This window comes from Vanellus vanellus (assembly GCF_965231255.1).
Source record: "Vanellus vanellus genome assembly, chromosome: Z".
Classification (NCBI taxonomy): domain Eukaryota; kingdom Metazoa; phylum Chordata; class Aves; order Charadriiformes; family Charadriidae; genus Vanellus; species Vanellus vanellus.
Window position 1 is genome coordinate 26,650,582 of NC_138908.1, and position 14,189 is coordinate 26,664,770.

General features: G+C 37.7%; 1 protein-coding gene across 1 annotated transcript in view; it reads left to right on the forward strand.

The window, feature by feature from the left end:
* FBXL17 (F-box and leucine rich repeat protein 17) overlaps positions 1-14,189 on the forward strand; it is a gene marked incomplete at its 5' end in the record, with an annotated part of 312,610 nt that overhangs the window by 98,684 nt on the left and 199,737 nt on the right. Inside the window, one exon of the mRNA XM_082497169.1 lies at positions 11,455-11,585. Within this exon, the coding sequence (XP_082353295.1) occupies positions 11,455-11,585 (131 nt within the window). The remainder of the gene's footprint in view (positions 1-11,454; positions 11,586-14,189) is intronic.

Below are 14,189 nucleotides of genomic sequence, written 5' to 3' on the forward strand. Positions count from 1 at the left end.
AAGAATTTAAAAAAAAACACAGTTCAAATGGGAAAATGGAACTTACTGTAACTAGTAAAGATGACTGTAGAAATGGGTATTGGTTAAAGAGATTTTGAAGTAGCAAGTGGAGAGCAGATTTAATGAAAATAGAACATGCCTGAAGAAAATGTAGTTCTTTTCTTCTTCTGTGCAGCCTTCTTGTTATACAGAACATACCTGTAAAATATTTTCATCAGTTTAGGGCAACCCAGTAGCTGAAGATACAGAAGAATTGAAAACATTTTGGAACACATGCAAAAAGAAATAAGCCAGAGAAATTAATTTCCATCGTAAAGTTATAGCACCTCAAAGGATGCAATTTGGAAAGGACTCTGTGTATCATAGAATCATAGAATGGTTAGAAGGGACCCTAAAAATCATCTAGTTCCAACCCCACTGCCCTGGGCAGGGACACTTCCCACTAGACCAGGTTACTCAAAGCCCCAGCCAACCTGGCCTTGAACACTTCCAGGGATGGGGCATCCACAGCTTCCCTGGACAATTTGTTCCAGTGTCTCACCACCCTCAGAGTAAAGAATTTCTTCCTAATATCTAATCTCAATCTACCCTCTTCCAGTTTAAAACCATTACCCCTCATCCTATCACCATACTCCCTGTTAAAGAGTCCCGCCTCCCCATCTTTCCTGTGGGCCCCCTTTAGTTACTGGAAGGCTGCTGTAAGGTCTCCTCGGAGCCTCCTCTTCTCCAGGATGAACAGCCCCTGCTCTTTCAGCCTGTCCTCATAGCAGAGGTGCTCCAGCCCTCTGATCATCTTCATGGCCCTCTTCTGGACTCACTCCAACAGGGCCATGTCCTTCTTAGGTTGGGGGCCCCAGAGCTGGATGCAGTACTCCAGGTTGGGGTCTCACCAGAGTGGAGATCTTCTTTTGATGCAGCCCAGGATGTGGTTGGCTTTCTCAGCTGTGAGTGCACATTGCCTGGTCATGTTGAGCTTCTCATCCACTAACACCCCCAAGTCCTTCTCAGCAGGGCTGCTCTCAATCCATTCTCCACCCAACCTGTATTTGTGCTTGGGATTGCCCTGACCCATGTGCATGACCTTGCACTTGGCCTTGTTGAACTTCATGAGGTGTGCACAGGTCAACATCCCAAGCTCATTGAGGTCCCTCTGGATGGCATCCCTTCCCTCCAGCCTGTCGACTGCACCACACGGCTTGGTGTCATCAGCAAACTTGCTGAGGGTGCTCTCAATCCGAACATCCATGTTGCCAGCACTGGTTTCAATACTGACCCCTGAGGAACGCCACTTGTCACTGGTCTCCACTTGGGCATTGAGCCATTGACCACAACTTTTTGAGTGCGGCCATCCAGCCAGTTCCTTATCCACCAAGTGGTCCACCCATCACATCCATGTCTCTCCAATTTTAAGGATGTCTTGTGGGACAGTGTCAAATGATCTGCACAGGTCCAGGTAGATGATATCAGCTGCTCTCCACTTATCCACCAAAACTGTAATGCTGTTGTAGAAGGCCACCAAATTTTTCAGGCACAATTTGCCCTTAGTGAATCCATGTTGCCTGTTTCTGATCACCTTCTTATTTTCCATGTGCCTTTGAATGGTTTGCAGGAGGATCTGCTCCATGATCTTGCCAGGCACAGAGGTGAGACTGACTGTCCTATAGTTCCCCAGGTCTTTCTTTTTTCACTTTTTAAAAATGGGGGTTATATTTCCTCTTTTCCAGTCAATGGGAACTTCACTGGACTGCCACGATTTCTCAGATATGATGGATAGCAGCTTAGCAACTTCTTCCTCCAGTTCCCTCAGGACCCGCGGATGTGTCTCATCAGGTCCCATGGACTTTTGCACCTTCACATCTTGGTCTTGACCCTGGTCTTCTGCTGCAGTGGGTGGTTCCTCGTTCTCCCAGTCCCTGCCTATCCTTCTGCAACTTGGGTGGTGTGGCTAGAGCCCTTGTGGGTGAAGATCAAGGAAAAAAGTTGTTGAGTGCCTCAGCCTTCTTGATATCCTGGGTAACCAGGTCTCCTGTTTCCTTTCAGAGAGGGCCCACGTTTCCCATAGTCTTCCTTCTATCACTGATGTACGCATAGGAAGCTTTCTTGTTGCCCCTGAGGTCCCTGGCCAGAGTTACCTCTATCAGGGCTTTAGCTTTCCTAACTTGATCCCTGGCTTCTCTGTATTCCTCCTAGGCTATCAGTCCTTGCTTTCACCCTCTGTAGGCTTCCTTTTTCTGTATGAGATTGTCCAGGAGCTCCTTGTTCATCCATGAAAGCTTCCTGCATGAGATGAATGTTGAAATGGTGCGTAAAAGGGGGAGGTATCTGTGGGAGAGTGAAATAATACAATAATTTTCATGTCGTATGAAAACTATATGTGTATAACTATAGGTTGTATTTATATACACAACATAAATATAGGAGGTACATAATTTAGAAATCTGACATAGACATGTTATGTAGTCCAAGGCGTTGTGGGAAATTCCCACACTGGTTGCTTTTCAGGTGCATGCTTTGGTTACTGCATTTTTCTGGCCTAGATTTATTGAATATTTAATAGATGTCTTATCCTTCAACCAAATGACTTTATAATCCCATTAATTTGACTCAAGAGAAGGGAGGATCTTGATTTTTCTTAAAAATATTTAGTTCTGATTTTCATGTGGTTTAATAATAATAGATTAGACATCCTTCAGAAAATATCTCAGAAGCTGCTTTGTTACAAACTTGGAAAAGTCATATGGGATAAGTAACTGGTGTATGTGCTTTTTGTTGGGAGTTGAGACTTGGGGATTCCAGTTTCCTTCCCTCAAGCTGTATCTATAAAAACTTTCTGTAGGCTATTGATACTGCAAAAACAGCGATGTGATAACACTGAACATTGAGGGTTGTTAAGCCTGGTGAACAGAAGGCTCCAGGAAGACCTTATTTTGTGTCCTTTCAGTACTTAAAGGGAGCTTATAAGAAAGAGGGGAACAGACCTCTTAGCAGGGACTGTTGCAATAGGACAAGGGGTAATGGTTTTAAACAGAAAGATTCAGACTAGATATAAGGAAGAAACTTTTTATGATGGAGGTAGTGAGACAATGGAATAGGTTGCCTAGAGAGGTAGTAGATGCCCCATCCCTGGAAACATTCAAGGTCAGGTTGGATGGGGCTCTAAGCAACCTGATCTAGTTGGAGATGTCCCTGCTTGTTGCAGGTGAGATTGGACTAGATGACCTTTAAAGGTCTTTTCCAACCCAAACTGTTCTATGATTTTCTATGATTCTATGATACGACGTCTTCTGCAAAGTCTGCTAAGTATTCCTTCCCATATGAGTGACTTTCTGTGCACAATAACAAGGTATTTTGTTACATTTATTGCTACTTTAAGCTGAGGTATATATGCATATAACAGCCAACTGGGATGATGCCATATATTGAAGGGAAAAAGAGCAAGCAGGAGATTTTCCCAGTCATAGAGTGACTGGGAAATTGTTGGAATTCAGGCTTCTTTACTCAAGCTGTTGACAAGTGGTACCTGGTTAATCTTGCTGCAGTGGCTTTGGCCAGTTTCCACCTGGCTCCTCTGGCAGATGTTACTTCTTCATAGTACAGCAGGCCATTTTAACTAGAACTCTGAATTGCACTGAAGCATCCAGCACAGACACATGCTCCATTTCTACAGTTCTTTGGAGGAAATAAGCTCCAGGCTGGGAGTTAAAACAAATATCTGGGGAGTAGAAACATGATCTTTAACTGCTGCATCTGTCTTTTACAGAATTCATCTGTTAAAGACATCATTTTATTGTTCTAACCATGATGTATTTCTTATGGTCAGGTTTGTGTCAAGTTCTTAATTAGTACTTCATAAGTACTCAGTAATAAATCCAGTCCTATGTTCTGAGAGAATGTGGAATCTGTTCTTTGCTCTACATGGCTTGTGAGAGTCCCACAAGGTTGTGCAGAACTTGTTTCCTTCTGGCCTTCTGCTTCCTGTGTGCAAACTGGAGATAACAGCACTGGCCTCTGTTGTAAAATTGCTTTGAGGCTGATGGATGTATAAAAATTGAGAGGTTTATTATTACTGTATTTTCCCCCTAGCAATGTTAGCTTTCTTTAAAATTACTGCCACTTGAAAATTCTGGATTACAGCGCTGCTGAATCGCAGAGCTTTTTTAATTGTGGGGTACGGTAGTGAGATTGTTGTATATTTTTGAAAAAGAAATATTCAGGGTTTATTTTCATTATTTTTCTACTGAACATAGTGTCATTCAAAAAATTTTGCCTCTTGAGTAAAACCATTTTGTCACACTAATGCCTTTTTTCCATGAAGTTACTATAAACTACAAAAAGTGCTCCTAAAGTAAATAATGATTATTGGGCGAGATGAGAAGCACTGCATGTACATACACTGGTAGAGAGAAGGGGGAAGAGGGAGTGTGTGTATATGCAATTCACAGTTAGACTCACAGTTGAAACCAATGGTTTGTTCTGATGACCTAGAATGTTTTATTTTGCTCTGTAGCTGTAATGTGTGAAATGGTGTCACCAAAGATCTGAAGAATCTTTTCTACAACATCAGAAAAATTAGTCCAATATTTGTGAACTTTGCTTCCATGGAGGAGGGAAGAACATGTACTGGATATAGTGTTGTAATTTTTATCATCTGTTTTCAGTACATCCCCAGCTATTATTTCCTTGTTTTATCTTTTTTCGCACTTGTTTTATTATTTACTTATTTTTTCCTATGTGATTTGTTTTTTCTTGTTTTCTTCCTCCCCTTCTCATATTCTTGTCTCTCAAGAGTTTATTGCTGGTTATTTTTTTACTTTTCACTTTCTTATTCTCCTGTAAGCATGAAGATCTATGCAAACATGCAAAGTACCTACGCACATTAGGTAATTGCGTTGAAGACAGAATAACCAGATGGGTAATTTTTATTCATTAACTAACTGTGAATAATAAACTCTATATGCTAACTAGTGAAGTAGTGATTTTTTAATTTTATGTCTTTGTCCCTGGAAGTGGTGGTATTCTCTTCCTCTCTTGTGCTAGTTGTCTCTCAGCAGTTTAATTGTTGCACTTCTGGAATTTTAACAGCTGGTATTAGCGAATCTCGACATCTAGACATAGTTTTATTTCCAAGCCACTTCCTTGGCTTCTTCCTCTGAGTTCTGATATATGTGCAAGAGTAATTGCTTTGTAGCAGTATAACTCTCTCCGTGCTTCTACACCATGTACTTCTGACAGGCTATGTCTGGTAAAGTTTATTACAGATATTTTCATCTAAATATGTGTGACTCCTTGGACAAGGTCTTGACAGAGAAAAGTTCTAACTTATTCTACTAACCACCAATACATGAAGTCAGTTTATCTAAGAACTGTTTTGGGAAAAATGTAATCTTTATTCTTTCTTTGTGTCCTAATTGTTACCCGAGAGTCATGTCCAATCTAACTTGGTCATACCTGTGTCTGAGTTGGTGGCCAGGATGAAGTCAATCAAAATTCAGATTTATAGAGCAAATATTTAGGACTCATTCAGTGCAGACATTATCAGCTTGACAGATATATAATGATAATCGACACATGACAAGATTGATTTTGCAAGAGCCTTTTCTAAACTGAGGTACTGTACGGTCCCTTTCTTTAGTAACCAATTTGTTTTGACATGAAATGCTCTCTTTATGCTCTTTTTGTGGTAATATTTCAGCATACCTTCTAATCTTAAAATCATCATGCCTCTTAACTAAGGACATGATTGTTCTTCTTTGGCTAGGTCTAGAGAAAACATTTTTTTAATCAATTTATATAATGAACTATATTTCATGAGATGGCATATGATTTATTTGAATGTTTGCATTTAATAAGATGTCCTTTTAAATATTAATCTTCCAATCATAGGAAAAAGTCATTAAGTAAGGATTTCTGAACATAGTGATTCTGGGAGATTCTTCATGAGGATTGGCTTGATGTGGTGATGTGGTGCTATAGCCTGTGTAAGAGAACCTTTTTACATCTTGTCAAATTAAAGCTGACCATTTCGTTGAATTAAGTTAACTGTGTCTCCCCTAAGATACTCTTTTCATTATTTTTGAGAATTTGATAGTTGTACTCAACTGCAGTTTCTTTCAAGTTGCAATGAAGTAAGAAAGGCTTTGCAGAGAAGACTGCATGGTTGAAAGAGTTTTCAGTGTTCTGTGGGTCCTTGAAACTTTAAAAAATATGTTCATTAGAGGTAAACAACACACAAAGAGGGTAAGCTATGAGTTAGCGATAATGTAATTCAACAGCAACTTTTAGACTTTATAAACTGGAAATAAGTCTTGTAACACAGGTACTATATGTGCAGTTTATATGTGTTTGCAAGTAGCTCCTCTACAGTTAGAAAGGAGGGCAATATTATTTTTTTTTGTAGCATTACTTGTAAAAGTATGCATGCAATAAATCAAAACCCAAATTATTATTATCAGTCATCTTGGAAGGAGTAGCAGCTTGAATACAAATGTCATTCACTTTCCTATTGTGTTTTGCTGTGGTACATTACAAAACAAAGGAATCTATTGAATAAATTTGTTTCCTTAATTAACCTATATTTTCAACTCCTTTTTCTTCTCGGGTGTGTTTTTTACAAATACCTACACTCTTCAAAACAAACTTTTTCTGTTTTGTTTTTTGAAGAGATGCAAATTAAATCTCTGTGCTCATAATGCAGATTTTGAATGTGTATTTCTTATTTAAGCAATGGGAGCTCAGTGCTCTGCAATATTTAACTTCAAGAATTGAAATTAAAAGTTGAGAATGTGCAGAACATTAAATCAGTCTATGGGAAAATAGTCTCCTCTGTAACTATTCAATCATTTTCCAATTCTTTAAACCATGTATGGTTACCGTTTCAGGAACACAGTATATCTCAATAATATAGTTCAGTTACTTTAGCTCTTCAGTAAAAATTAATGTATGTGACTTTGTAAAAAGTAGTTTACAGATTCTATTGACATAATAATAAAAAGAATATTATTTACATTTTTTTCACATTGCTATTTTTTTATTTCCTGTGATTGTACATTTGCTTTGGGGAGCTTAAATCAGAGAGCAATTTATTCCCTAAAGACACATATACACAGAGAGTATCAAGAAAATTAAGCTTAATTAGCAAAAGATGTGAATTTAAACCTCATTAAATCCTTGTAAGCACTTTCCTTCAGAAATAATTTGGTTTTACTTCTGCAGAGGGTTGATCTTATATGAATCGTTTAGTGGTAGAGTTAGCAGTGTTAGGTTTATGGTTGGACTTGATCTTAAACATCTTTTCCAACCTAAATCATTCTATGATTCTATTATAAGATTTTTAAGGAGGCATATCTCTACAGGAATTGTGGAAGCATGCAGAGGTGGGGGGCGGGGAGAAGAATTCCAAACTCATTAGTAGTCCTCTACAGTAACAGAATAAATATTCACAGGAATTGATACACCCACACTAAAAAATTACCTGTGATGCCAGTGGCAATAGTAATTTTTTATCATCTGAAGTGTATGAAATTTATCCTAAGCTTGAACAGTCTCAAATCAGGCATATTTTCTCTCTCTTTTTTTTTTTTTTTTTTTTTTTGTTATGATAGTTTTCAAATGCTCTGGCTTCTTGATTAGCATTGCACATGTTTTAATATTACAAGTTGTAGCAATCAAGATAGAAGTCTTAAAAACACCAGAACATTCAGGCACATAAATAGTATGATAATCTCTGAGTCTTTAAATATCTCAACCTCCATAAAATTTCATTTAAACCAGCCAACAAAAATATTGCACAAAAATTATTTTATCATAATTTAAAATATTTGAGATCCAAAACTAGGAGGTAATTTCTTAAAAATAGTAGTATTTAAGTTTTTAATTGTAATATTTTTTTAAAGGAAGTGAAGCTCTATTTTTCAAACTTCCTTTGTCCAAAACAATTTTGTGATCTAAGTGGTTCTTTTGCATCTGTAATTCACAGTGGAATAATATCCTTTCAGTAACAATTTAACAGACAATCTTTTCATAAAACCTTTACATACTTGGCTCTCAATTTTGTCTGTTAGTAGGACTGAGAGGAAGGGACCAACATCCTGTTCCCTTCTAATCTCATTCATCTAATCAGACTCCCTCTGAAATTTCAATGCTATTAGTATACTATCTCATAGAATTTTAACACTGAGTCAATATTCAGTATTTTCAGCAAAGTTCTGTATCTATGTAGCACACAAAATTAGTTTAGCTGTTCTTGCTTTCTCTTAATTCTTTTATTTTCTGTTTTATACTTTAAGCCTTCTGTCTACTATTTGCATTGTCTGTTTTATTGTCACATTAAATATTCCTTTTTCAGTTAAAATATTTTGTCTGTTGAAGCTGAGTGTGAAGTTTGAATTCTGCTCATGCTGAGTGTTCTTTGTAGAGCTATAAAATTAAGAGTTGAAGAAAATTGTGAATATCTGTAGAGGAATGGCCCTGAAATTGCTCAATAAAATGGTTTTGCTGCATGAAGAAAATTGTTTTTGATAGAAAAAAAAGAAAAAGGAAAAACTTTATTCATCCTGGTGCCCTAAGATCAAATATTTAAGTAACAGAATATCCTTTTTCTGCGGATAAATGCTAATTATGTGTATGCTATTTTAATCTTGAGATTTGTGCCTGCACCAAAGATTCGACCATTCTAACTGTCCAATTGTCTGCTTCAGAGAATTTAATTTTTTTTTATACTGTACTGCTTTTAAATGTGAGAGTTAGAGGTAGAATATAAAACTTATGGAATTTTTCTTGCCCTTTTTTTTATAATGCTAGTGATAAATAAAGAATTCAGCATTGTAGCATTAACCCCTTAAAACCAATTTTTCAGGTAAAATATAAAATAGGACTTTTGTCATTAAAGTATCCATCCCATTTTTTAATGAAATGGTTACATATGCATTTAAAACAATTCTTTGACCAGTAACAAGATGTTGATACCTCTGATTTAAATAGGCAAAAGGGTATTCTTTTCAATTGTCATGTTCAGATTGATACAAAGTCATGTCAGAAAGCGCAGTACTTAAAGGAATGTCTATCCTGTTCTACAGCTCTTGAAAGTCATTCACTCATCTGAAATGGTAATAGTGAGGTTCTATAGATCAAATTATACTTGAGGAGTTTGTATCAGTCTGAAGCAGTCTCTTCAAACTTAAGACAATAAGGTTTTCTGGATCAAGTACGTTGTGCCTGATAAAAAGAATTACATAACTAAGTAGGTCAGGTGTCAGGTAGGCTGTTTAAAATGAATGAATGTGATTGATAGTAAAACAGGCAAGTGATGGTTGAGTTACTCTATATTGAACGTAATCGTAGACCATTATTAGTATGAAGGAAAGAAACAATGAGGGAATGATCTTTCTCCTGTAATGGTAAAGGATAGAATCTACCTTGGAAACCCTATTAATTTGATGAATAGTAGTAGCAGGAATTCAGTTTAGTTTTTGAGTCCGCCCATGCAATGCAAATGTCTTTTTCCTGGGAAATCGCAAATTCTTTCTGCTGCATTCATCATTGCCTCAATGAGGTAGATACTCTACTGTTACCTCTTACCTAATTTGAAGGCATGTTAGTTAGACAGTTCATAAAGAAGCACTGGTCTCCATGCATTGAATTATCTTTAGTATAAGTTATTGGTTTTTACTCTGTAAGTAATTATAATGACAAAAGACTCACCAGTGTTGTCACCTGCTCATAATAAGATGTTGTCGTGAAAGAAAGGATATTTTAGTTAAGAATTCTGGTTTTTTAATGGGAATATTTTCTATTTGTCTTTGAGGTGTCCCAGTAAATATTTTTTTTACTGTTATGGAACATAGGCATTGTTGAATTGTCTAGTAGGTTTATTTCCTATGTCATAGGCATTGGCCATGTTATTGCCAACATAGTATAAAGGCTGAAGTGTCTAATAGGAATAGCTGTATGAAGGTAAGGAAAATTCAAGTTGCCCTAAGCTTTCCCTTCTCCAAGTAATTTATGGAGAAAAAATGAGGAATTCGTTCTGAGGTTTTTTTGGATGCACAGAAGGTAAGTCTTTTAAACTTCCTGCTAGAGCAATATGTATGAAATACAGAGAGACAGAGCTTGTAAAATCTGTCCATTTTACCAACACGATATCAATCATTATGTGCTTTTCTCCCTAATAGGCAAATAAGATTATCAGAAGTTGAATGGGATTACAGCAGGCACCTCCACAGTACATCTGTGGTAGTATCCTAATAATAGGAACATTATTGTCCTACTTCCTATAGACATACCCTGCAGTTGTTTCTCAGAGGTCAGGTTCCTTAATTTATGCTTGTTCCGCAGAATTTTTGGAAGCAGTATGTGGTTTATCTTCAGCTTTAGTTTGAAGAAAGTTAAAAACTTCTCGAACAAAACACTAGAACATCAGTTCCTGTAGAATACTATCTCCGTTTGATGTCCTTTTTTTTTCCTTTTCTTTTTATCTTTTTTTCCTTCTTTCCCCCCCCCCCCCCCCTTAAATACATTGACTTAATAATTAACTACTGAAGTGGACCGATTCTATGATCTCAGTTGTATGCCTTTACTTAATCAAATCCTTAGTGACTTAAATCACTGAATAGGATTATTTTTTCTCTCTTACAGGAAAGGTAACTTTAATTAAAATGTCAGTATTACCTAATGTAATTATTTTTCCAGAGTATAACAGATTATTTCAGACAGCTTAAAAAGCAAACAGCACTTGGAGGTTATTACGACCAAACTGATCTGTTGTTTAAGGATACTACAGAAATCTGTAAAAATTTCTTCTTCGAATATATAGCTCATAAAAGTAGTAAGAGGGTTTTATTTGCTTTTGAAGGACACTATAATGATTAACGATAGTAATAAATCAGATTAATCATTGCATAAATCTTAATCATATTGTTCTACGATTCCAACTTTTATTGTTTTGAATATGCAAGATATTATTGATGGCTGTGCAAGGGGGACTACAGTATAAATACTGTATTTTCCAGGGAGTTCATAATATTTACTTAGTTCAAAACTAAGTAAACTGACTGGATTCTTTAATCACATGCCTTTGAATCTAAGCACAAATATGCTGTCTCCCCTTCCTTCCACGCCCTATTTTTCTTATAATTAACTGAGTTGGTACGCTACCTTGGTATCTTACACTCCATATAGTTAAAAAGTGGAAGGTGTAGGCCCCTATTGTAGATTTATTGGACCATGAGTGACAATGTCTTTATTTCATGGAGTAACTGAGTGCCTGAATTCCAAATTTGCTAAAGTTAGATACTATTAATATCTCTGATATGTTTCCTTTTTGTAAAAAATACAGTAATCCCATCTTTCTTGACTAGCTTGCACATATATGATTCCAGAAAGTGTAACAGCTTTTATAACAGTTATGTATGTGAACAAATTTCAGACTATTTATTTTTATCATATTTATCTCTATAGCTAAGAAATCTTTCCAGCTTGGATCTACGTCATATCACAGAACTGGACAATGAAACCGTGATGGAAATAGTAAAGAGATGCAAAAACCTTAATTCCCTCAATCTGTGTCTGAACTGGATCATTAATGACAGGTAACCTTATTAGAGCATCTAAAACAAGTATAAAGCAAATATAACTACTTGTATCAGTTGAGAATAATTCCTCATGGCTTGGGTGTTGGAGGACATCAATAAAAGCAAGCAGTGTTTTCTGAGTCTTCGTTCTTGCTTGGTTTGGGTAAATCTTCTAGATATATTTTATGGAGTGTTTGTATATTTCTGTACTGGAGAAAAGTTTAATTATAACTGGATGGTAGCGCTTACTTATTTCCTATAGATTTCACGAGAATGTGCTCTTTACTGTGTCTGATTGAAATGTACGATTGCAATTATGACTCCTGCAGTAGGTAGCCAGGATTTAAGCAGATTTATATGCATACAAACAATGAAGCATATTTTTTTACTACATAAAGTAAGATAAACTGCTTGTGTGTTAAGTAGTAGAATTCATGGGTTTTCTTAGAAAGCAACAAGTCCTTCATTTTTTGGCAAAGAGACTCTCCAGAATGAGACTGAATGAGAGTAACTGGGGTATTACCTTAGGTGTTTCCTTTTGAATGGAATACCTTCTAGCCTGCTGTATTCTGTCCTTGTGATCAAGTAATCTATTTTATTGTTAAGTAAATGCTCACAGATAATGTATGGTTATATTACAGATCAGATGAAAAATGAAATATATTGAGAATTTTAAAAGCAGAACCTTCCTTTTAAAATGAGAAAATTGGCCAAAGCCACTACCTCAAGGTGCACAGGAAAGAACAATTTGAATAACCTTTAACAGATTGGTTTATTATAACTGGTGCTTTAAACAAAAGGAAAGAGACACTTTTAACAGAGAGGGTTCTAAAACAGTTTCATATAAACCGGAATGATGTGTTTTAGCAATTGCGCTTCTTCCCCGTGGTTAGAGTTCTTTTCTTACATACTCTCAAGGTTTTCTGAAGTCTTTAAGAATGTGCTAAAGTGTAAATGAGCTTTGACTTTGGTGAAGGTAGAATCGTAGAATCATAGAATCATAGAATTGCTGAGGTTGAAAGGGACCTTTAAAATCAAGTCCAACCATTAACCTACCCTGACAAAAAACACTTCTAAACCATGTCCCTAAGTACCCCATCTACACTTTTTTTAAACACCTCCAGGGATGGTGAATCGACCACCTCCCTGGGCACCCTATTCCAATGTTTAATAACCTTTTCATTGAAAAAATGTTTCCTAATATCCAATCTAAACCTCCCCTGACATAACTTGAACCCATTTCCTCTCGTCCTATCACTTGTCACCAGCGAGAAGAGGTCAGCCCCCACCTCTCTACAACCTCCTTTCAGGTAGTTGTAGAGAGTGATAAGGTCTGCCCTCAGCCTCCTCTTCTCCAGGCTAAACAACCCCAGATCCCTCAGTCGTTCATCGTAAGATTTGTCCTCCAGACCTCTCACCAGCTTTGTAGCCCTTCTCTGGACACGCTCCAACACCTCAATGTCCTTCTTGTAGTGAGGGGCCCAAAACTGAACTCAGTACTCAAGGTGGGTCCTCACCAGTGCCGAGTAGAGGGGGATGATCACTTCCCTAGTCCTGCTCACCACACTATTCCTGATACAAGCTAGGATGATCCACCGACACCCCCAGGTCCTTTTCTGCTGAGCGGCTTTTGAGCCACTCTGCCCCAATCCTGTAGCACTGCATGGGGTTGTTGTGACCCAAGTGCAGGACCCAGCACTTGGCCTTGTTGAACCTCATACCATTGGCCTTGACCGATCGGTCCAGCCTGTCCAGATCCCTCTGCAGAGCCATCCTACCCTCAAGCAGATCAACACACCCGCCTAGCTTAGTGTCACCTGCAAACTTACTGAGGGTGCATTTGATCCCCTCATCCAGATCATTGATAAATGATGAAATATATGCAATAGATACAAAATCTTATCTAGCTCCCAGGATGACAACCACATCACTGGCAGTTACTGGGAATGTCCCAGGCTGGACTCAGTGATGGATAGGAACTGGATTCCGGATCTGGATTCAGGAATGCACAGATGGGGATTAAAGGGAGGCAAACAGTCAAGAGTCCTCCTTGGATGTCGGCCATTGAAGAAAGAGGCTGACTATTTGATCCCTCAGCTTTTATACTGAGCATGAGGCAGATGGGATGGAATACCCTGTTGGTGAGTTTTGGGTCACCTGTCCTGTCCGCTCCTCCCTGCAGGTGGGACCCCACTGCGCTTTTCTGCTTCCGACCCTCCAACGGGGCAAATAACAAAGTTGGTTGGCCTTGGGGGTTATAGCAGTAAGTATAAGCAGGAGCCTCTCTGCATACCATGTCTGGGCATCAGCTTTCAACATGGGTCTTATCACTCTGAGAAAGTGAACACTGTCTGCACAATATGCAGTAGTTAGAAGAGGCCCAGCTAAGAAGTGAAGTTAGTGAACAAAATTGGTTCTGTTTTACCTCAAATCAGGACACCAGTGAAGAGTGCACCTGTCCTAAAATTGAAATGTGTTGAATAGGAAGTGCTATAACTCCTTTTAGCCTTTAAGACTGTTTTTCGGTTTTGTAGGTTTAGGTCCGACCCTTAATGGAATTTCACCAGTTTTGAAAGCATTTAGTTGCCTCAGGTCTTTTTGTCTCTAGGGCCTTATTTTCTT